General features: G+C 36.2%; 1 protein-coding gene across 13 annotated transcripts in view; it reads left to right on the top strand.

The window, feature by feature from the left end:
- The window catches only part of LOC127509895 (gastrula zinc finger protein XlCGF57.1-like), a 258,569-nt gene that overhangs the window by 2,147 nt on the left and 233,801 nt on the right, over window positions 1-22,621 (top strand). The window contains exons 1-3 of one of the 13 annotated variants that reach the window (XR_007929391.1): window positions 5,955-6,860; window positions 7,766-9,690; window positions 19,869-20,006. The exons of 3 other annotated variants lie outside the window; for them this stretch is intronic. Coding sequence is in view for 9 of the 10 variants with exons in the window: in XM_051889200.1 (XP_051745160.1) it covers window positions 15,877-15,934; window positions 17,962-19,583 (1,680 nt within the window). In the remaining variant the exon portion in view is untranslated. Of the gene's footprint in view, window positions 1-5,954; window positions 6,861-7,765; window positions 9,925-15,512; window positions 15,935-17,961; window positions 19,819-19,868; window positions 20,007-22,621 lie in introns of those variants that run through there. 9 more of the 13 variants (XM_051889201.1, XM_051889200.1, XM_051889202.1 and 6 more) reach the window with 9 other exon arrangements.

Here is a 22,621-nt window from a genome sequence, read left to right as displayed (position 1 = left end):
TTATTGGAGCTTCATTTCTTTTGTGGTGTAGTGGGCTAAACCACTGAGCTGGTAAGCAGAAGGTTGCTGGTTCGATCTCTGCAGCATCTTCACCATCCTTGATCAAGACACTTTACTCCAGGTTACTCCATGGGGATCATCCCTGTAATAAGAGCACTGTAAGTCACTTTGGATAACAGCATCTGCCAAATGTAAATGTGATTTTTGTAAATCCTTTTTTACAAGCGTCTCGGGCACAAACACTCAATACAGCTGCTTATTTCTTAAAGTTTACTTTTCCAAGGTACTCTAATACAAACGCATACATACATTTCATACAGTTTCTATTTGGGGGCATAAAGGGTTAGTTCACTCAAACAAATAAATTCAGTCATTATTTACTCGCCTTCATGCTGTTCAATCCCTGTGTATTTTTTTCTCTTCTGAACACAAAAGTTGATTTTGGTCAAGTTTGTCCTGCTGGTTTCTGTTTTTATTCATTTCTTTAGTATACTCACTCAAAGCCTGGCAGCATTCCTTCATCAGTCTCTCTCCACCGGATAAACATCCAGACAAGATTCAAGTTTCCTCTGAGATTTGTGATCAAATCTACATTTACATGTTGAGGTAGTTGATGATGTGTTAACTCACTTTTTATCCAACACAAATGTTCCTTAATTTATCAACACTACTAATGGACAAATAAAATATATAACAGTGTGGAATTCTACATAATAGCACATATAAATCACTCAGATGTCTATTTCATGTTGTGATGTGCTCATCATCTGCAATACTTATTGAATATTTCCCTGTCAGATGTTAAATAAGCATTTAGTAAGAGACTTTATGATGTATATGGTTTATAATTCATGTAAATCCACTTTGGAGACGAACGTGTGCTTACAGAAGCTCTCCTGTTAGCTGTACATAATAAAACGTGTTTTTACTGCAAAATCACAACTACTACACTGTCTAGCATCTATACACCTTCAATACTTCAACAGTTTACTCTACAGAAGGTCAACAAATGCGATTTAAATGTGTTTTTGGTTTTCAATACTCACATTTAAAAACTTTTGAGCACAACTGTATGTGTGTGTGATACAGTCAGTATAGCAGGCTAACATCAGTGAGATATCAATAGGGGTCTATCATCCTCTACCATGTCCTTTCTCATCCGGCGGAAACTGCCACTTGTGTTTCAAAAGGTTCCCATCACCGCAGTCCTTCAGATGAATGGTTGGAGCTGGGAATGGAGGATCCTGTGACCAAACAAATAAATAAAAACATTTTCTTTAAATACATTACAGTTCTCATTGTTTAAACACAGGTTAGAATGATGCATCATGATATGTCATAGGCGACAGGTCATTATTTTTAACCATGTCAAAGAATTATTTCACCTGTCACCGAATACGTTCCCCTCCAATGTATTTCTTATATATAATATGACCTGTTGTGCTCTGTCTCATGCCTGTATCCACCTTTGTGTCCTTAAACATTCGTTTTTTTGGGGTCGACAGCTTATAAAAACTTAGTTCTGGGGTTTTTAGCTTGTTTGCTGTACACCATGTCACATAGCAGCTTTAGGCATCGTTCTGTTTTTTGTTATAAGTCAGAAATTATAAGGAGGCAGCCTCACGCAATACAAAGTCCATGGAGTGTGGGCGTGGCCTAAATGCGCTCTGTCTCTATGAGAACCCAAAACATTTTTTTTTAAACTTGGACACGCCCATTACTCCGAGCTGCAGCCACTTGCGTTGCGTTCAGTTAAAAGTCTTCTGACTGAGGTGAGGAGAGCAGTTCACGGTATTTCTCATGTCTACACATCTTTCAAACACACATAGGCCTACAGTTTGTTTAAGCGACATTTTACAGGCTCGTTTCTGTATTGTTGTTATCGAGCACAGCGCTACTTGTGCGTCTTTTCTGGCTTCTTGCTACTGAAACAAACATTTAGTGCAGCAGCAGGGAACATGTGAGGAAAATATTGAATTAATTCAGACCAGAGCGATTTTGTGTTCGTGTGTGTGATTGTTTTGATGTTTGGAATGAAAACTTTTTCTGAATGTAAAGTAAAAAGTCAAAGTTTGAGATCTGATGGGACCGATATAAAGTTGGTTTTAACGTTGGACGTTTGACTCGTCAGAGATTCAGCTTCAAAACACTTCAGTAGATCAATAACGATTAAGTATAAGAACAAAAAACAAGTTGTGTTCGAATTGTCTTAAAATGTAGAAGAGGACACACAATGTAGTTTGTTTAATCTGCTTCGCTGTATTAGAAACCTATACATTTTTAATGTAAAATAGCAGATAGGGACCGTCTGTAAAGTACGAAACGAAGAGGAAAAAAGCTTAATTTTTCCATCCGTATGCTTTACTCTTAAAAAAAAGCAATTAAATTGTGTACAGAAACACACACTCACTTTGTAAAAACACCGTAAATGTTAGTGTGATTTTATGGACTAAACTTACCTAAAAGCAGTGAAAACAACAGCGAGACGGAGTTTTCATGGCAACTCGGATCGGCATCAGCCGATACTGAATACCAGGGAGCATCCCTAGTTTATTTGTTGGATAATTTAATGCTTTTTAAATGTTAAATAACATTTTTTTTTCAGTACAATCAATTAATTTTAGATGGTACCACATGAAGCACATTATTTAGGTTACCATTTTGCAGTGTGCCAATCAGCGTTGTGTGTGTTTGTGTGTGTGTATGAAAAATTGTGTGGGGAACACCATACCATAGGCGATTTAATTGGATTAATTTTTTTTTTTTTTTTTTTTTTTTTATTTATCCTAAATTACAAATGACATAAATATATGAATAGAAATGTTCTTTTAGGTCCACCTAACAAGACACACCCTTTAAAGTTGAGATGGAAAATATGAATTTTAAATACAAATGCATTTAAATTTTGAATTTCAAAACAACTGCAACATGTTCCTCTAGGGGGCAGTAATACCGCACAGTCTTTTTTTATTGCAGAAAGAAACAAGTACAATAAGGCAATACAGAATCTTAAGAAAATCCAATAGAGCAGAGCACAACAAAATATAAAAGACGAGAGAGAAAAAGAAGAAAAAAAGGGTCTTCTAGTTTAAATTTCCTTAAAGGGGTTAGTTCACCCAAAAATGAAAATTCTGTCATTAATTACTCACCCTCATGTCGTTCTACACCCGTAAGACCTTTGTTAATCTTCGAAACACAAATTAAGATATTTTTGTTGAAATCCGTTGGCTCCGTGAGGCCTGCATAGACAGCAATGACATTTCCTCTCTCAAGATCCATTAATGTACTAAAAACATATTTGAATCAGTTCATGTGAGTACAGTGATTCAATATTAATATTATAAAGCGACGAGAATATTTTTGGTGCACCAAAAAAATAAAAAATAAATAACGACTTATATAGTGATGGCCGATTTCAAAACACTGCTTCAGGAAGCATCGGAGCACAATGAATCAGCGTGTCGAATCAGCTGTTCGGAGCGCCAAAGTCACGTGATTTCAGCCGTTTGACACGTGATCCGAATCATGATTCGATATGCTGATTCATAACGCTCCGAAGCTTCCTGAAGCAGTGTTTTGAAATAGGAAAAATAAGAAAATTGTTCAGCAAAAAAATTAATACATATCTTCCATAATAATACCAAAAAATATTTTATTTTTAGAAAATTGAGAATTCACCTTAATAGAAACTTTAAGCCACTCATACTCATCAGAGTACTCATCACCAAAACGCTCTACTGGATATACAGTCAAGGAAAAGATGTACAGTATGTCAGAATCACAGAAAGTACAATTATTGTGGTCAATATTAAATCTATGTCTAAGAAATTCTGACGACGGATAGATATCATTATAAATTTTAAAGTGTATTTCCTTGGCTTTGAGAGGTACGGGAAAAGAGATTTTTAGAGATTTTTCACAATTGTTGCACTTCAATAGCATATAGCAATAGCATCACTTCTGACAGTAAAAACAACATCAAAACATCTTTTTTTTTTTTCAATGCCACTGTGACATTGGGCTTGCTTGGATGGAGTTTAAAAGATTCTTATATTTAGCTTAGTAATATCATTAAAGGTGCATAATTTAGCTTATTTAAATTTTCTTTCATAATTGATGAACTCTGCTACATCAAACCTGATATTGAACTGACTTGAATAATGACACTATTCCTACTAAGCAAAATCATGTCCAGATGACGTTTTTTCAACGTCTTTGTCACAAAAGTTGTACATTGAAAAGACGTCCACTGAGGAGCCAGAATGAACGTTTTTATGACGTCTTCTGAATGTCCGATATAGATGTTCGTGGATCCTCCGTACAAGGTTAAAATAGAAAACCCAGCCACGGCTCCATCCACAGGCAGTAAAACACACGTTCACACCTTTAGACCACTTAGCATCTGTAATTCACACATCATTGGATTGTGAGGGAAACCAGATCTGAACAAAGACTTTCGGGCTCAGCTGAGACTCGAACCAGAAACCTTCTTGTTGTGAGGAGACAGCGTTTCCCACTGAGACACTTGTTCTGGTTTCCCTCACAATCCAATGATGTGTGAATTACAGACGGTGTGAATGTGTGTTTTACTGCCTATGGATGGATCTGTGGATCCAGCATGTACTTTGTAGACGGTCCCTATCTGGCCTAAACGCTAGCATGTCACTGCTAGAGATAAAATACGTTGCTACACATTGAGAAGGATTAAAACTCATGAACTGCGATGTGTGTTTAGTTCTGCATTAAACTCTTTTCAAATAAGCCAGTTTTACATTTATAATTATTCACAAAAAATCTATTGAAAATTTGTGTGGCTGAATATCTGTTGAATATCCAACATCCAACGTCAAACCAACTTTATATTGGTAATTTATGGGAATCAATCTCTAGTGTTGCTGCTGCCATTTTATTTCTACTCTTTTGGCATCTTTGGCAGATCAAACTTGTTACTTTAATGTCATTTACATTTATTAATTTAGCGACACAAGTGAGGAATACAGTAAGTGAGTCATTGTGAAGAGGCAAATAGACACAAGAAGTGCTCACAGTCAAAGTTTCAGACTTTGTCATATTGTGATATATTATATTATTATCTTTTAATAGAGCACTTTTATATACTTTTGGCATCCTGACTCAGTTTCTAACAGCAAACACTGAGAATAAAGTGAGATGATCTGCTGATGATCCTGAATGACTTGTTGATAGTCTGATCAATCAGAGCTCTTTATTTCATGTCAATAGTTCCTGTTTTCACCTCATTTATTATGCTGATGTCTTCAGATCTGCTGTAAATTGACACTTAAAGCTCATTTCATTGCTGTTAACAGACTGATGGGATTTGTTGGTGCTTTCAATTGTTTTTATTTCCAATATTTATTTTAGCCCGAATTGACATTACATTATTTATATTCTGTTGTCCATTAGTATAAAAATCATTGACCTTTCACTCATTTCACTCATTGCATGCTTAGGGCAATGTTGACTTTGTTCTTTCTGTTTTAAATTCCCTTAACAGATTATATATTATACATTTTTCAACAAGTTAGTTCAAATGTAACACAGTAAATACAAAAGAATGTGATAAATTCTTGTAAAGGTGGTCATGAAGTTTAAAAAGCTTGCAGGATGATAGTTTTTTCCCCTCTTTTCATCTGTCTTTTTAGTGGCTGTTTTCATAGGCTATTGAGAGAATAAAATACAGAAATTCCTTCATTTCCCTAAAAAATAGAGCTAATTTGAACTGGAACGCCTTCCCCCCTCGAAATTCACTCCCAGGACGCCGTCCCCCTGCATTACCCCCCATTTCCACCCCTGACTATGTATTATAATATAACTATATTTAAATATATTATTAAAAAACTGATGCAAAAACTTGCCAAAATGAGATCCCGGCAGCCGATGACATGATGAAAAATGATATATTTATTGAATTTAAATTTGAAATAACACGAGAACTTCAATCGATAATGAAAAAAAATTAATAAAACCAAAAGGTAGAATAACAATCAAAAATTGAATGTTCATGATGATTAAATTCTGCAATCTGAGTATAATAACCTGAAAGAAGAACATCAGAAGTGGCGCCACGAGAGACAGCAAGATGCAAGTCAGGATAAGAGTAAGGGTACCAATTGAAGGAACAAGCCAGTTATATACCTTAAGCATTAGGAAAAACTTACATCACACCCTTCCAGGTCTGTTTGGATAGATAAGAGAGGTCAGCTTGAACCTTTCCGTTGTTTTGGAGAATTTAAAGAATTTATGACATTTTATGGTATCCTGCTATCAAGCCAGTCATTGGATAATTTTATGGTCCCGTGATTGTTGACATTACCAGATAGAGTAAAAAATAGCACCCAAAGAGTGGGTTAACAACACAGAATAGCAACGTTAACACATTTCAAATATCATGTTTCATTTGAATACAAAATATTATTGCAGGAAAAGGTACATCATGTGCACAGGAACAACGATTCTGAGAATATCTTCGCTTTGGCAGAATATGGCAAGTGTCCAACGTCAACCACAAGTGTCACCATAACCATAAGTCATAAATGATAATGAATGATTAATATATGATATGAATAAAATGCATAATATGAATATTGACCATTTTGTCAGATCAGCCCCTCCCACAACAATCACATCATCATATCAGCTCCTCCCACAATAATCACATCATCAGCTCCTCCCACATCAATTCTCCAATAAATGCTGGAATATTCCCATCAGACGAGCATCAGAGCATCAGGAAGAGCTGAAATCTGCAAAGACTGAGTTTATTAAAGAGGACAGAGAGAACATGAGTGATCCAGAACCCTGCAGAATGAAACACACTGAAGATACTGAAGAACAAAGAGGTTGGTGTTTATTCTTCATTCATTCATGATGCTGAACAACATTCATGTTAGAAAGATTCAAAAACACTTCTGCACATTTAGATAAACAGTCAAACTATGAAATGAGTACAAAAGGTCCTTGTTTGTTTTTAACAAATGTTTAGTAAAGAGAAGTTTAGAGAAACTTTAATTTGTGACTGCCAACATCAGTTCAAACTAAATATTAATTTAGCTGTTACATTTTACATATATTTTATATCTGCTTCACAGTCTTTTGCAATGATGTTTTTTTTTATTTTTTAACTGTAAACGCAAAACTATATCAAGTAGATGAACTTTCCAAAATGGCCAACGGGATTGTAAGCATACTTTAAGTAAAACCTGGGGCTGTATGTATAAAGCAGCTCAGAGTAAAATTTTAGTTTTAAGAAGGAATGGGTCCCAAAACCCGGTATTAACTCTCTGGGGTCTGAAGATTTTGACCATGTTCTATTTCTAATCTGACGATAACTCTAAAGATAAATGTTTTTCAAGACCATGTCATGTGATTTTATTTTGAGGAGATTAAATCCCTCATTTCTTTCAAACTACTCACTTCACCTTCAAATGCCTTTCATGAAAAAAAAAAAAAATTCAGTGAGCTTTACATTTCAAAATTATTTGTAACAAAAACAACTAGGGGGCAGGTGCATCTAGGACTATTATTTCAGCTTAGCGCACCATCAATATAATGTAGCCCTAAAAGGCCTTTCATGAGAGAAACAGTGTATAAAAATCATAAAAACAAAACAATAAATGATTACAATATCACTTTATTAAATTATTGATCATGGGCAAGAAAAACATTTTCATTTTCAATCTTCACTTAAAAATATATATATTCTATAAAATTCTGAAAATAAAATTATTTTTTTCTTCCATTTTAGATATGATTAAAGAGGAGGAGGAGAGTGAAGAATTGAGTGAAGTGGAGGAAAAACATGTCAAACCTGGAGAAAAACCTTTGAGTCACTTAAAGACTAAAAAGACATTTTTAAAGAAAAGAACAGCAAATAAATCTTTCACCTGCACTCAGTGTGGAAAAAGTATATCAACCAAACAACATCTTGAAGCTCACATGAGGATCCACACTGGAGAGAAGCCGTTCACATGTGATCAGTGTGGAAAGAGTTTCTCAGAGAAACGAAATCTTGAGATTCATGTAAGAGTTCATACTGGAGAGAAGCCATTCAAATGTGATCAGTGTGAAAAGAGATTCTCAAGAAAAGATAATCTAGAGATTCACATGAGGATCCACACTGGAGAGAAGCCGCATGCATGTAATCAGTGTGGGAAGAGCTTCACACAAAAACCAAATCTTAGGCAACACATGAAAATCCACACTGGAGTGAAGCCGTTCACATGTGATCAATGTGGGACAAGCTTCGCATCAAAAGTATGTCTTAGGGAACACATGAGGATCCACACTGGAGAGAAGCCATTCACATGTGATCAATGTGGGAAGAGTTTTCCATACAAACGAAGTCTTGACACTCACTTGAGAGTTCATGGAGAGAAGCTGTTCACATGTGATCAGTGTGGGAAGAGTTTCACACAAAAAATTCACCTTAAGATTCACATGATGAGCCACACTGGAGAGAAGCCGCATGGATGCGATAAATGTGGGAAGAGTTTCATAGATTCAGCACGCCTTAAAAGTCACATGAGAATCCACACCGGAGAAAAGCCGTTCATGTGTGTTCAGTGTGAAAAGAGTTTCTCAAACAAACAAAATCTTGATCATCACTTGAGAGTTCATACTGGAGAGAGACCATTTACATGTGATCAGTGTGGGAAGAGTTTCATGGATTCTTCAAAACATAAAAGACACAAGAAAATCCACACTGGAGAGAAGCCGTACGCATGTGATAAATGTGGGTTTAGTTTCATAGAAAAAGCAGACCTTAAGAAACACATGAGGATCCACACCGGAGAGAAGCCGTTGGCATGCGATAAATGTGGGAAGAGCTTCAAGGATTCAGGACACCTTAAGAGACACATGAGAATCCACACCGGAGAAAAGCCTTTCATGTGTGAACAGTGTGAAAAGAGATTCACTCACAGACAAAATCTTAATGCTCACATGAGGATCCACACTGGAGAGAAGCCGCACACATGTGATCACTGTGGCAAAACATTTACTGGGTCATCAAACCTGAAGAAACACCTGACAGTTCATATGAAGGAGAAGCCACATTCATGTTCTGTGTGTGGAAAGAGTTTTTCACTGCTGCAAAGTTTACAGGAACATCAGAAAATACATACTGGTGTAAAAGCTTATATGTGCTTTGAGTGTGGGAAGACTTTTACTCATGCAAGTGCTTTAAGGCAGCATAAGAAGATTCACACTGGAGAAAGACCATACAAGTGTTCATACTGTGACAAGAGTTTTAGTTGTTCATCATCTCTGAAAACACATGAGAGGATCCACAGCAGAGAAAAGACGCACACGTGTGAGTCACCTGAAGCTTCACATGAAGATCCATGCAGTGGAGAAACCACTTAGTGGCAAAACCAATTAGTTTCCTAACAGCCATGATGAGTGACGGGACATTTTGTTGGTTGATTGTAGGGGTGGGTGATCTGATCGTGATCAGACTTGAAGACGTCTACGAACAACTTTTCAAGATAATCATGGAGATTGTGATCTTATATGTATTTGTAATTGTGACATCCCAATGGGTGTGCTCGTGTTTTCTCTCTCGCTCGCTTCGTCATTTTCTTAGGCTCCACCAATTTAATCTGTTGTTAGTTTGGTAACATGTCAATCTCTATCAACGACATGACGTCATCTCCTCCGCTGCCAATCAAGGTTCCCACCAGCATTTAAAAGGATGCCAAAATAAACATCTCCTGCCTTGTTCTGTTGTTTAGTATCTTTAATAGTGAAGCACGCGTGACGCTCGCTGTGTTTTCACCCTCCACCGTCTTACTATTTGAGGATATGAATGGACAAACTTGATGAAATATGTTTCTGTCAGTCACCACACTGTTGTGGATACTGTACTTCTATGTCTTGGAAGGTTGTACAAGGGTAAATAAAGTAGTGGTTGTTTCAATAAGTACTGTACAGTGTTCCCTTTACTCTTTACTTTAAAAACTATGTCTATAAAAGATAATATTTTATATATTTGAGGTCTGAGATGCAACATGTTCTCCAACCAATACGCCTATATAGGTCGTTTGTCAGGACACTTTCATTTTAATTAATGAAATACGACCCATAGGAGCGTTTGAAAAGTTGCGCCTCTATCGACAACAGGACACTTTCATTTTAACGCATTGTTCCTTTTTATCTGCGTCATATTTCGGGTTTCGCGTAGCTCAATTGGCAGAGCATTGCAATATATAACAATGTGATCATGCGATCCTGGGCTAGATCCCAGGGAATGCATGTGCTCATAAAGTGTATATGCACTATAAATCACTAAGGTTAGGTTAGGGGTGGGGTTGGTGTAGTCGTTAATAAAAAAAATGAGTTTTGCTAAATGGAAATACGACAAATGGTGTAAAAAGTCCACACATTGCATTTAAATGAACACGCATTTTGATTGGTAACGACAATCATATGTCATTTCATGACGACAGACGTAACACGACACTGTCATTATTTTTACGCTAGCTAGAGGGCGCATGACTTTATAACGTAAATATAGGTCGTAATAAGGTGGTTGAAAAACGACCTATAGGGTCGTTTTTTTTTTTTTTTTTTTTTTATGGAGGACAGTCTACTGAGATGTGGGAACCGAGAGGGCAAACAGTTTGCAGTTCAGGTCAGTATTGCCGTCTAATCAGCCAATATTCTCTTAAATAGCCTGCATAGCACTTCATCTTTTAAAACATGAGATTTTGACCAAATGTTGGTTTTGATAAAATGTTGCAACGATAAGTTTTTTTTTTTTTTTTTTTCATGAAAAATTACAGTTTTGGACATAAGTAATAAAAAAATAAATAAAAAAAACCCATAAAATAACTACAAATGAGCATGTAAAGCAAATATCTTTAAAAAAAAATTCTGTGCGGAGTATGCCCCCGCCCCACGCAATGTTCTCTCCTTTTTCCCCCTTACCTTTTTGCATCCCTGCGTTGTGAATCGGGCTAAGGTAAGGAGATAGTTTTGAACACTGACTGGTTATGTACTTGCTCATTGATTTTGAATAATTTTAACCAAAAAAACTTACGGACTGCAGCTCTAAAGGAAAAAATGCAATGTGCACCCACTGCACTCCAGTCCATTGGGTGGCGGTAAGTCACATAACATTTGTTTGCCAACCAGGAAAAAGATTTGTCTTCAGCTTGATCTCTGATGTTGTGCCACTGACTTAATACAAATTGATAAATGTACATTTAGTCTGTAGAAAGACTCATTTTGAGTCGGGTCAGAAAATGCCTGTTATATTCTCATCCTCAGACCTAACTAGAAGTTTTCAAATGAGCAGGAATATCTGTTTGGAAGGCCTTTCTAAAATGTCGGGATTTCTAAAATGTCTTGGCACACGTGAACAGAAGCGGCTTCAACAAATCTGATAACAGGACAAGGATGCGTGTGAAATTATCCACTACTAATCACATTTCATGTAAATGCACTGGATGGGGCTGATAAGAGCTTGCGTTTATTGTTGATGAGACTCGCACAACAGCTCAGAACATGGATTTATTTCTAAACTTAAATAATTTTTGTCTTTTCAAGATTTGGAGAAGGTCATTCATGCTTTTATCACATCATGTTTAGATTATTGCAACTCATTATATTTGGGCCTTCCTCAGTCATCCATTGCTCGCCTCCAGATGGTTCAAAATGCAGCTGCAAGGATGTTAACCAGAGCAAAGAAATTTGACCATGTCACCCCAATCTTAGCATCGCTCCATTGGCTCCTAGTCCATTTAAGGATCCAGTTTAAAATTCTGTTGTTTGTTTTTAAAGCTCTTAATGATCAAGTCCCCTCTTATCTAAAAGATCTTCTTATTCTGCACTCATCCAGCAGATCCTTAAGGTCTTCTGATCAGAATCTCTTGTATGTCCCTCGGTCACGTTTAAAAACCAAAGGCGACAGCTTTTTCAGTTGCTGCCCCTCGTTTATGGAATCAATTGCCACTGGATATTCACCTTGCACCTTCTATTATCATTTTTAAAAAGAGGCTGAAAACGTATCTTTTCTCTCAGGCGTTTTAATCTCATTTTAGCATTGTGTTATTGTAGTATTGTCTTCTATGTTGTTTTATTCTGATTTTATTTTACTTATTTTTTCTATACTCTGTTCAGCACTTTGGTCAGGTTTGCTGTGTTTAAATGTGCTATATAAATAAAATGTACTTACTTACAAATATGTTAAGCTGTATTTGCAGTCGCGTATAAAATGCATTGATCAATATGCTTGCATCGGGGAACCCCTGGTATTACAACTTGTATGGCTTAATATAATGTAAATGATGTGTCTTACTGAAATACAGTTGCAAGAAAATATATGTGAACCACTTGCAGAATCTGTGAAAATGTGAATAATTTAAACAAAATAAAGGAGATAATACAAAATGCATGTTATTTTTTATTTAGTACTCTCCTGAGTAAGATATTTTACATAAAAGATGTTTACATATAATCCACAAGACAAAAAAAATAGCTGAATTTATTAAAATAACCCTATTCATAAGTATGTGAAGCACTTATTCTTAATACTGTGTGTGGTTACCTGGATGATCTACGACTGTTTGTTTGTTTTGTGATGAAAACTTTTGAACAGGATGAAGATGTCCAAATTTTTCTTATTTTGTTTAAATATATATTTTTTTTCATTTAGTACTGCCCTTCGGAAGCAACAGAAGATATTTATTGACATGAATGAATAGAAATGTTCTTTTAGGTCAAAGTAACATGACACACCCTTTAATGTTGAGATGGAAAATACGAATTTTAAATAAAAATGCATTTAAATTTTGAATGTCAAACTCAGTCAAAACAATTGCAACATGTTCCTCTAGGGGGCAGTAATACCGCACAGTCTTTTTTTATTGCAGAAAGAAACAAGTACAATAAGGCAATACATACAATAGAGCACAGCACAACAAAATATAAAAGACGAGAGAGAAAAAGAAGAAAAAAAGGGTCTTCTAGTTTAAATTTCCTTAATAAGCTAAGTAGTCTTCTTCCTGTTATGCATTTTAACTGTGGGCGTGTCCACTGTGACATTGGGCTTGCTTGGCTGGAGTTAAAAAGATTCTTATATTTAGCTTAGTAATATTATTAAAGGTGCATAGTAGCTTATTCAAATTTTCTTTCATAATTGATGAACTCTGCTACATCAGTCCTGATATTGAACTGAATTAACATTGAACTGACTTGAGTTGAATAATGACACTATTCCCACTAAGCAAAATCATGTCCAGAAGACGTCTTTGTCACAAAAGTCATACGTTGAAAAGTCGTCCACTGAGGAGCCAGAATGAATGTTTTTAAGACTTCTTTTTTGATGTCTTCTGAATATCCGATATAGATGTTCGTGGAACCTCCGTACAAGGTTAAAATAGAAAACCCAGCCACGGCTCCATCCACAGGCAGTAAAACACACGTTCACACCTTTAGACCACTTAGCATCTGTAATTCACACATCATTGGATTGTGAGGGAAACCAGATCTGAACAAAGACTTTCGGGCTCAGCTGAGACTCGAACCAGAAACCTTCTTGTTGTGAGGAGACAGCGTTTCCCACTGAGACACTTGTTCTGGTTTCCCTCACAATCCAATGATGTGTGAATTACAGACGGTGTGAATGTGTGTTTTACTGCCTATGGATGGATCTGTGGATCCAGCATGTACTTTGTAGACGGTCCCTATCTGGCCTAAACACTAGCATGTCACTGCTAGAGATAAAATACGTTGCTACACATTGAGAAGGATTAAAACTCATGAACTGCGATGTGTGTTTAGTTCTGCATTAAACTCTTTTCAAATAAGCCAGTTTTACATTTATTATTATACACAAAGAATCTATTGAAAATTTTTGTGGCTGAATATCTGTCAAATATCCAACATCCAACGTCAAACCAACTTTATATTGGTAATTTATGGGAATCGATCTCTAGTGTTGCTGCTGCCATTTTATTTCTACTCTTCTGGCATCTTTGGCAGATCAAACTTGTTACTTTAATGTCATTTACATTTATTAATTTAGCGACACAAGTGAGGAATACAGTAAGCGAGTCATTGTGAAGAGGCAAATAGACACAAGAAGTGCTCACAGTACAAGTTTCAGACTTTCTGTCATATTTTGATAAATTATAGTATTATCTTTTAATAGGGCACTTTTATATGCTTTTAGCATCTTGACTCAATCAGTTTCTAACAGCAAACACTGATGATGATCTGCTGATAATCCTGAATGACTTGTTGATAGTCTGATCAATCAGAGCTCTTTATTTCATGTCAATAGTTCCTGTTTTCACCTCATTTATTATGCTGATGTCTTCAGATCTGCTGTAAATTGACACTTAAAGCTCATTTCATTGCTGTCAACAGACTGATGGGATTTGTTGGTGCTTTCAATTGTTTTTCTTTCCATTGTTTATTTTAGTAAGAATTGACATTACATTATTTATATTCTGTTGTCCATTAGTATAAAAATCATTGACCTTTCACTCATTTCACTCATTGCATGCTTAGGGCAATGTTGACTTTGTTCTTTCTGTTTTAAATTCTCTTAACAGATTATATATTATACATTCTTCAACAAGTTAGTTCAAATGTAACACAGTAAATACAAAAGAATGTGATAAATTCTTGTAAAGGTGGTCATGAAGTTTAAAAAGCTTGCAGGATGATAGTTTTTTCCCCTCTTTTCATCTGTCTTTTTAGTGGCTGTTTTCATAGGCTATTGAGAGAATAAAATACAGAAATTCCTTCATTTCCCTAAAAAATAGAGCTAATTTGAACTGCAGCGCCATCCCCCCTCGAAATTCACTCCCAGGACACCGTCCCCCTGCATTACCCCCCATTTCCACCCCTGACTATGTATTATAATATAACTATATTTAAATATATTATTAAAAACTGATGCAAAAACTTGAGAAAATGAGATCCAGGCAGCCGATGACGTTGATGGAAAACTATTTATTTATTGAATTTAAATTTGAAATAACACGAGAACTTCAATCAATAATGAAAAAAAATTTAATAAAACCAAAAGGTAGAATAACAATCAAAAGTCGAATGTCTGTGATGATTAAATTCTGGAATCTGAGTATAGTAACCTGAAAAAAGAACATCAGAAGTGGCGTCACGAGAGACAGCAAGATGCAAGTCAGGATAAGAGTAAGGGTACCAATTGAAGGAACAAGCCAGTTACATACCTTAAGCATTAGGAAAAACTTACATCACACCCTTCCAGGTCTGTTTGGATAGATAAGAGAGGTCAGCTTAAATTCTTTAAATTCTCCAAAACAACGGAAAGGTTCATGACATTTTATGGTTTTCTGCTATCAAGCCAGTCATTGGATAATTTTATGGTCCCGTGACTGTTGACATTACCAGATAGAGTAAACAAAATAGCACCCAAAGAGTGGGTTAACAACACAGAATAGCAACGTTAACACATTTCAAATATCATGTTTCATTTGAATACAAAATATTATTGCAGGAAAAGGTACATCATGTGCACAGGAACAACGATTCTGAGAATATCTTTGCTTTGGCAGAATATGGCAAGCGTCCAACGTCAACCACAAGTGTCACCATAAACATAAGTCATAAATGATAATGAATGATTAATATAGGATATGAATAAAATGCATAATATGAATATTGACCATTTTGGATTCACGAAAAACTGTTAAATTATACATTTTTGTTTTGTCAGATCATCTCCTCCCACAATAATCACATCATCAGCTCCTCCCACATCAATTCTCCAATAAATGCTGGAATATTCCCATCAGACGAGCATCAGAGCATCAGGAAGAGCTGAAATCTGCAAAGACTGAGTTTATTAAAGAGGACAGTGAGAACATGAGTGATCCAGAACCCTGCAGAATGAAACACACTGAAGATACTGAAGAACAAAGAGGTTGGTGTTTATTCTTCATTCATTCATGATGCTGAACAACATTCATGTTAGAAAGATTCAAGCACTTCTTCACATTTAGATAAACAGTTAAACTGAAATGGGTACAAAAGGTCCTTGTTTGTTTTTAACAAATGTTCAGTAAAGGGAAGTTTAGAGAAACTTTAATTTGTGACTGTCAACATCAGTTCAAACTAAATATTAATTTAGCTGTTTACATATATTTTGTATCTGCTTCACAGTTTTTTGCAATGATGTTACCAACATTTTGGATTGTTTTTTTGTTTTTTTTTTAACTGTAAACACAAAACTATATCAAGTAGATGAACTTTCCAAAATGGCCGACGGGGTTGTAAACATAAGGGTCCCGAAACCCTGTATTAACTCTCTGGGGTCTGAAGATTTTGACCATGTTCTATTTCAAATCTGAAGATAACTCTAAAACTCTGAGTTTTATTAAATGTTTTTCAAGACCATGTCATGTGATTTTATTTTGAGGAGACCCTAAAATGCTAACTGATGTTTATTGCCATCTATTCAGTGTATTGTCTCTATTGTTTTGTGGTGCAAACTGCCCATTCAGTTTCAGTCACACATTCACACCTCTCCGGCCTGCTTATGGCTCTAATTGTTCTCTATTATAATTACTGACGATGTTCTATTCAAGCAGATTAAATCCCTCATTTCTTTCACCAAACTACTCACTTCACCTTCTTTGAAAGTGTATCAAATGCCCTTCATGAAAAAAAAAAAAAAAACATTTCAGTGAGCTTTACATTTCAAAATTATTAGTAACAATAACAGCTAGGGGGCAGGTGCATCTAGGACTAGCATTTCAGCTTAGCGCACCATCAATAAAAGTTTTTGCTCCAAACTTACTTTTGTATCACAAGTCGAGTGTTTTAAATAACCTTCTGTTATGTCATGTGGCTCCAGATCAAAAAATTAGACCAAAAATATATTATTTTATGGTATTCTGCACACCATAGCATTGCATTATAAATATAATCTATTATTATGAAAATACCCAACATGGCATGAAGCACATATAGACCATATATCGTCACAATCGTGTATTTATTGGCTTCAAAAGTGTCTATCTGCATGACATGTACAGTTATAGCGATCTATGGAAGCCTCTGTAAGTTCCTGGACCATCACATGGTGAAGCAATTAGGAGATCCAAGGTCAGATGATTAAATTGACAATGACAATTATCATAATAATACAAATAGTAGTCAATCAACTGTATTATCAGTTTTATTATCAAAGTACAATGTTAGTAATCAATCTTAATTAAAAGTTCAGTATAATTTTAATAAAAGTTTAACCCAGTCCAAATATAATGTCAATCAAAAATCTAAGTATAAATCTATTAATCTGAGTGAAACGATTGTGCCTAATGAAGAATACAGTTTGACGAGATCTCATCAATATTCAAAGAGCAGAAGCTGAGTCACTACTGAGAAGATATCAGATAGTGACTGAAAATACAGAAGAAAATGTGCCCTTCTTATAAAAAAAAACAAACAAAAAAAACAGACAAAAACAAGTTCCTCTTTTGGTCTTTCTCCAATATCAGTAAACCACAAGAGCTATTAAAGCGAGTCAAACATAATACATTTGTCTCAGCATTCATGGAAATCAGATACATCTATGACAACAAAGACTTATTAAAGTGTACTCTTTGGCCCATGCACACGTCTACTTCTGTAGACATAGCCTTTTAAAAATACCTGAACTTTAACACCTTTGTATTAACATATGCCAAGAGGAAACTTTCAGAAAGTGTGTACGTGTGCAGCAGACTTAGAAAAACACACTGGTCAGTAATGTAGCCCTAAAAGGCCTTTCATGAGAGAAACAGTGTATAAAAATCATCAAAACAAAACTATAAATGATTACAATATCACTTCATTAAATTATTGCTCATGAGCAAGAAAAACATTTTCATTTTCAATCTTCACTTAAAAATATATTTTTCTATAAAATTCTGAAAATAAAATTAATTATTTTTTCTTCCATTTTAGATATGATTAAAGAGGAGGAGGAGAGTGAAGAACTGAGTGAAGTGGAGGAAAAACATAATGTCAAACCTGGAGAAAAACCTTTGAGTCGCTCAAAGACTAAAAAGACATTTTTAAAGAAAAGAACAGCAAATAAATCTTTCACCTGCACTCAGTGTGGAAAGAGTATATCAACCAAACAACATCTTGAAGTTCACATGAGGATCCACACTGGAGAGAAGCCGTTCACATGTGATCAGTGTGGGAAGAGCTTCACACAAAAACCAAATCTTAGGCAACACATGAAAATCCACACTGGAGTGAAGCCGTTCACATGTGATCAATGTGGGACAAGCTTCGCATCAAAAGTATGTCTTAGGGAACACATGACGATCCACACTGGAGAGAAGCCGTTCACATGTGATCAATGTGGGAAGAGTTTCCCATACAAACGAAGACTTGACGCTCACCTGAGAGTTCATGGAGAGAGACCGTTCACATGTGATCAGTGTGGGAAGAGTTTCACACAAAAAATACACCTTAAGATTCACATGATGAGCCACACTGGAGAGAAGCCGCATGGATGCGATAAATGTGGTAAGAGTTTCATAGCTTCAACACGCCTTAAAAGTCACATGAGAATCCACACCGGAGAAAAGCCGTTCATGTGTGTTCAGTGTGAAAAGAGTTTCTCAAACAAACAAAATCTTGATCATCACCTGAAAGTCCATACTGGAGAGAGACCATTTACATGTGATCAGTGTGGGAAGAGTTTCATGGATTCTTCAAAACATAAAAGACACATGAAAATCCACACTGGAGAGAAGCCGTACGCATGTGATAAATGTGGGTTTAGTTTCATAGAAAAAGCAGACCTTAAGAAACACATGAGGATCCACACCGGAGAGAAGCCGTTGGCATGTGATAAATGTGGGAAGAGCTTCAGGGATTCAGGACACCTTAAGAGTCACATGAGAATCCACACTGGAGAAAAGCCTTTCATGTGTGAACAGTGTGAAAAGAGACTCACAAACAGATATAATCTTAAGATTCACATGAGAATCCACACTGGAGAGAGGCCATTCACATGTGATCAGTGCGGGAAGAGCTTCAAAGATAAACCAAGTCTTGAGCTTCACATGAGAGTTCACACCGGAGAGAAGCCATACATGTGTTTTCAGTGTGAAAAGAGATTCGCTCACAGACAGACTCTTGATGCTCACATGAGGATCCACACCGGAGAGAAGCCGCACACATGTGATCACTGTGGCAAAACATTTCTTGTAGCATCACACCTGAAGACACACCTGACAGTTCATACGAAGGAGAAGCCACATTCATGTTCTGTGTGTGGAATGAGTTTTTCACTGCTGCAAAGTTTACAGAGACATCAGAAAATACATACTGGTGTAAAAGCTTATATGTGCTTTGAGTGTGGGAAGACTTTTACTCAGGCAAATGGTTTAAGGCAGCATAAGATGATCCACACTGGAGAAAGACCTTACAAGTGTTCACACTGTGACAAGAGTTTTAGTTGTTCATCATCTCTGAAAACACATGAGAGGATCCACAGCAGAGAAAAGACGCACACGTGTGAGTCACCTGAAGCTTCACATGAAGATCCATGCAGTGGAGAAACCACTTAGTGGCAAAAACCAATTAGTTTCCTAACAGCCATGATGAGTGACGGGACATTTTGTTGGTGGATTGTAGGGGTGGGTGATCTGATCGTGATCAAACTTGAAGACGTCTACGAACAACTTTTCAAGATAATCATGGAGATTGTGATCTTATATGTATTTGTAATTGTGACATCCCAATGGGTGTGCTCGTGTTTTCTCTCCCGCTCCACCAATTTAATCTGTTGTTAGTTTGGTAACATGTCAGTCTCTATCAACGACATGACGTCGTCTCCTCCGCTGTCAATCAAGGTTCCCACCAGCATTTAAAAGGATGCCAAAATGAACATCTCCTGCCTTGTTTTGTTGTTTAGTATCTTTAATAGTGAAGCACGCGTGACGCTCGCTGTGTTTTCAACCTCTACCGTCTTACTATTTGAGGATATGAATGCACAAACTTGATGAAATATGTATGCTGTCAGTCACCACACTGGTGTGGATACTGTACTTCTACGTCTTGGAAGGATGTAAAAGGGGTGTACAAGGGTAAATAAAGTAGTGGTTGTTTCAATAAGTACTGTACAGTGTTCCCTTTACTCTTTACTTTAAAAACTGTGTCTATAAAAGGTAATATCTTATATATTTGAGGTCTGAGATGCAACATGTTCTCCAACCAGTATGCCTATATAGGTCGTTTGTCACTTGAAATACGACCCATAGGAGCGTTTACTAAAGTTGCGCCCCTATCGACAACAGAACACTTTCATTTTAACGCATTGTTCCCTTTTATCTGCGTCATATTTCGGGTTTCGCGTAGCTCAATTGGCAGCACATTGCAATATATAAGAATGTGCAATTATGTGATCATGCGATCGTGGGTTCGATCCAGGGAATGCATGTGCTCATAAAGTGTATATGCACTATAAATCACTTAGGGTAGGTTTAGGGATGGGGTGGGTGTAGTCGTTAATAAAAGTAAAAAATGAGTATAAAAGTATAAAAATGAGTTTTGCTAAATGGAAATAGGACAAATGGTGTAAAAAGTCCACACATTGCATTTAAATGAACACGCATTTTGATTGGTAACGACAGTCATACATCATTTCATGACGACAGACGTAACACGACACTGTTATTATTTTTACGCCAGCTAGAGGGCGCATGACTTTATAACGTAAATATAGGTCGTAATAAGGTGGTTTAAAAAACGACCTATAGGGTCGTTTTTTTTTTTTTTTTTTTTTTGGAGGACAGTCTACTGAGATGTGGGAACCGAGAGGGCAGTTTGCAGTTCAGGTCAGTATTGCCGTCTAATCAGCCAATATTCTCTTAAATAGCCTGCATAGCACTTCATCTTTTAAAACATGAGATTTTGACCAAATGTTGGTTTTGATAAAATGTTGCAACAATAAGTTATTTTTTTTTCATGAAAAATTACAGTTTTGGACATATAAGTAATAAAAAATAAATAAAAAAACCCCATAAAATAACTACAAATGAGCATGTAAAGCAAATTCTGTGCGGAGTATGCCCCCGCCCCACGCAATGTTCTCACCTTTTTCCCCCTTACCTGTTTGCATCCCTGCGTTGTGAAAAGGCGTAAGGTAAGGAGATAGTTTTGAACACTGACTGGTTATGTACTTGCTCATTGATTTTGAATAATTTTAATCAAAAAAAACTTACGGACTGCAGCTCTAAAGGAAAAAATGCAATGTGCACCCACTGCACTCCAGTCCATTGGGTGGCGGTAAGTCACATAACATTTGTTTGCCAACCAGGAAGAAGATTTGTCTTCAGCTTGATCTCTGGTGTTGTGCCACTGACTTAAAGGGTTAGTTCACCCAAAAATGAAAATTCTGTCATTAATTACTCACCCTCGTGCCGTTTTACACCCGTAAGACCTTCGTTGATCTTCGGAACACAAATTAAGATATTTTTGTTGAAATCCGATGGCTCCGTGAGGCCTACATAGGGAGCAATGACATTTTCTCTCTCAAGATCCATAAAGGTACTAAAAACATATTTAAATCAGTTCATGTGAGTACAGTCGTTCAATATTAATATTTTAAAGCGACAAGAATATTTTTGGTGCGCCAAAAAAACCCCAAAATAATGACTTATTTAGTGATGGCCGATTTCAAAACACTGCTTCAGGAAAATTCGGAGCGTTATGAATCAGCGTGTCGAATCATGATTCGGATCACGTGTTAAACCGACAAACTGCTGAAATCACGTGACTTTGACGCTCCGAACTGCGGATTCGACATGGGGGCTGTCAACGTTAACGCATTAACGCAAACAATTAATTCAAAATCCTTAATGCGTTAAAATATATAGTATTATTATATACTATATATTGTATATTATTAAAAAACTGATAAATGATACATTTTTGATTTGTCAGAGCAGCTCCTCCCACTGCATTTCATCATCAATGCTCCTCCCAGGACATGTTTCATCAGTGAAGCTCCTGTTTTTTACGAGTGCCGAAGTCTATCAGCTGCATTTTGAACCAGTTGAAGATGGTTTAACAATACTTTGGGCTAACACCCATATACAGTGAATTACAATAATCTAGTCTTACAGAAATGAAAGCATGAATAATCCTTTCAAAATCACTGGAGGACAAAAATGCTTTAACCTTTGCTATGGATCTTAAATAGAAGAAATAAGATTTGGCCACTGAATTGATCTGTTTATCAAATTTCAAAGAACTATCAAATTGGACACAAAGGTTCTTCATTACAGATTTACAGAAAGGGGCTAACTTGCCCAAATCAAAAGAGCTTTGAGTGTCAGGGGCTCTGAACCAGATTATTTCAGTTTTGCTTTCATTCAAATTCAGAAAATTGTGTTACATCCAAGATTTAACTTCATGAAAACATCTCAATAGTGACTCAAAAGAACTTTTGTCATGTTTCTGCAAAGGTAGGTACACTGGAGTGTCATCTGCATAACAATGAAAAGATTCTCCATGCTCACTAGACAATGTGGCCATTTGAGAAAACTGTTGACCAAAACTAACTGAAAATGTCCTATCGAAAAGGAAGGACTTGAACCACTCG

The sequence above is a fragment of the Ctenopharyngodon idella genome, chromosome 3, assembly GCF_019924925.1.
Source record: "Ctenopharyngodon idella isolate HZGC_01 chromosome 3, HZGC01, whole genome shotgun sequence".
Lineage (NCBI taxonomy): Eukaryota > Metazoa > Chordata > Actinopteri > Cypriniformes > Xenocyprididae > Ctenopharyngodon > Ctenopharyngodon idella.
This window is presented reverse-complemented; position numbering and strand designations above follow the sequence as displayed.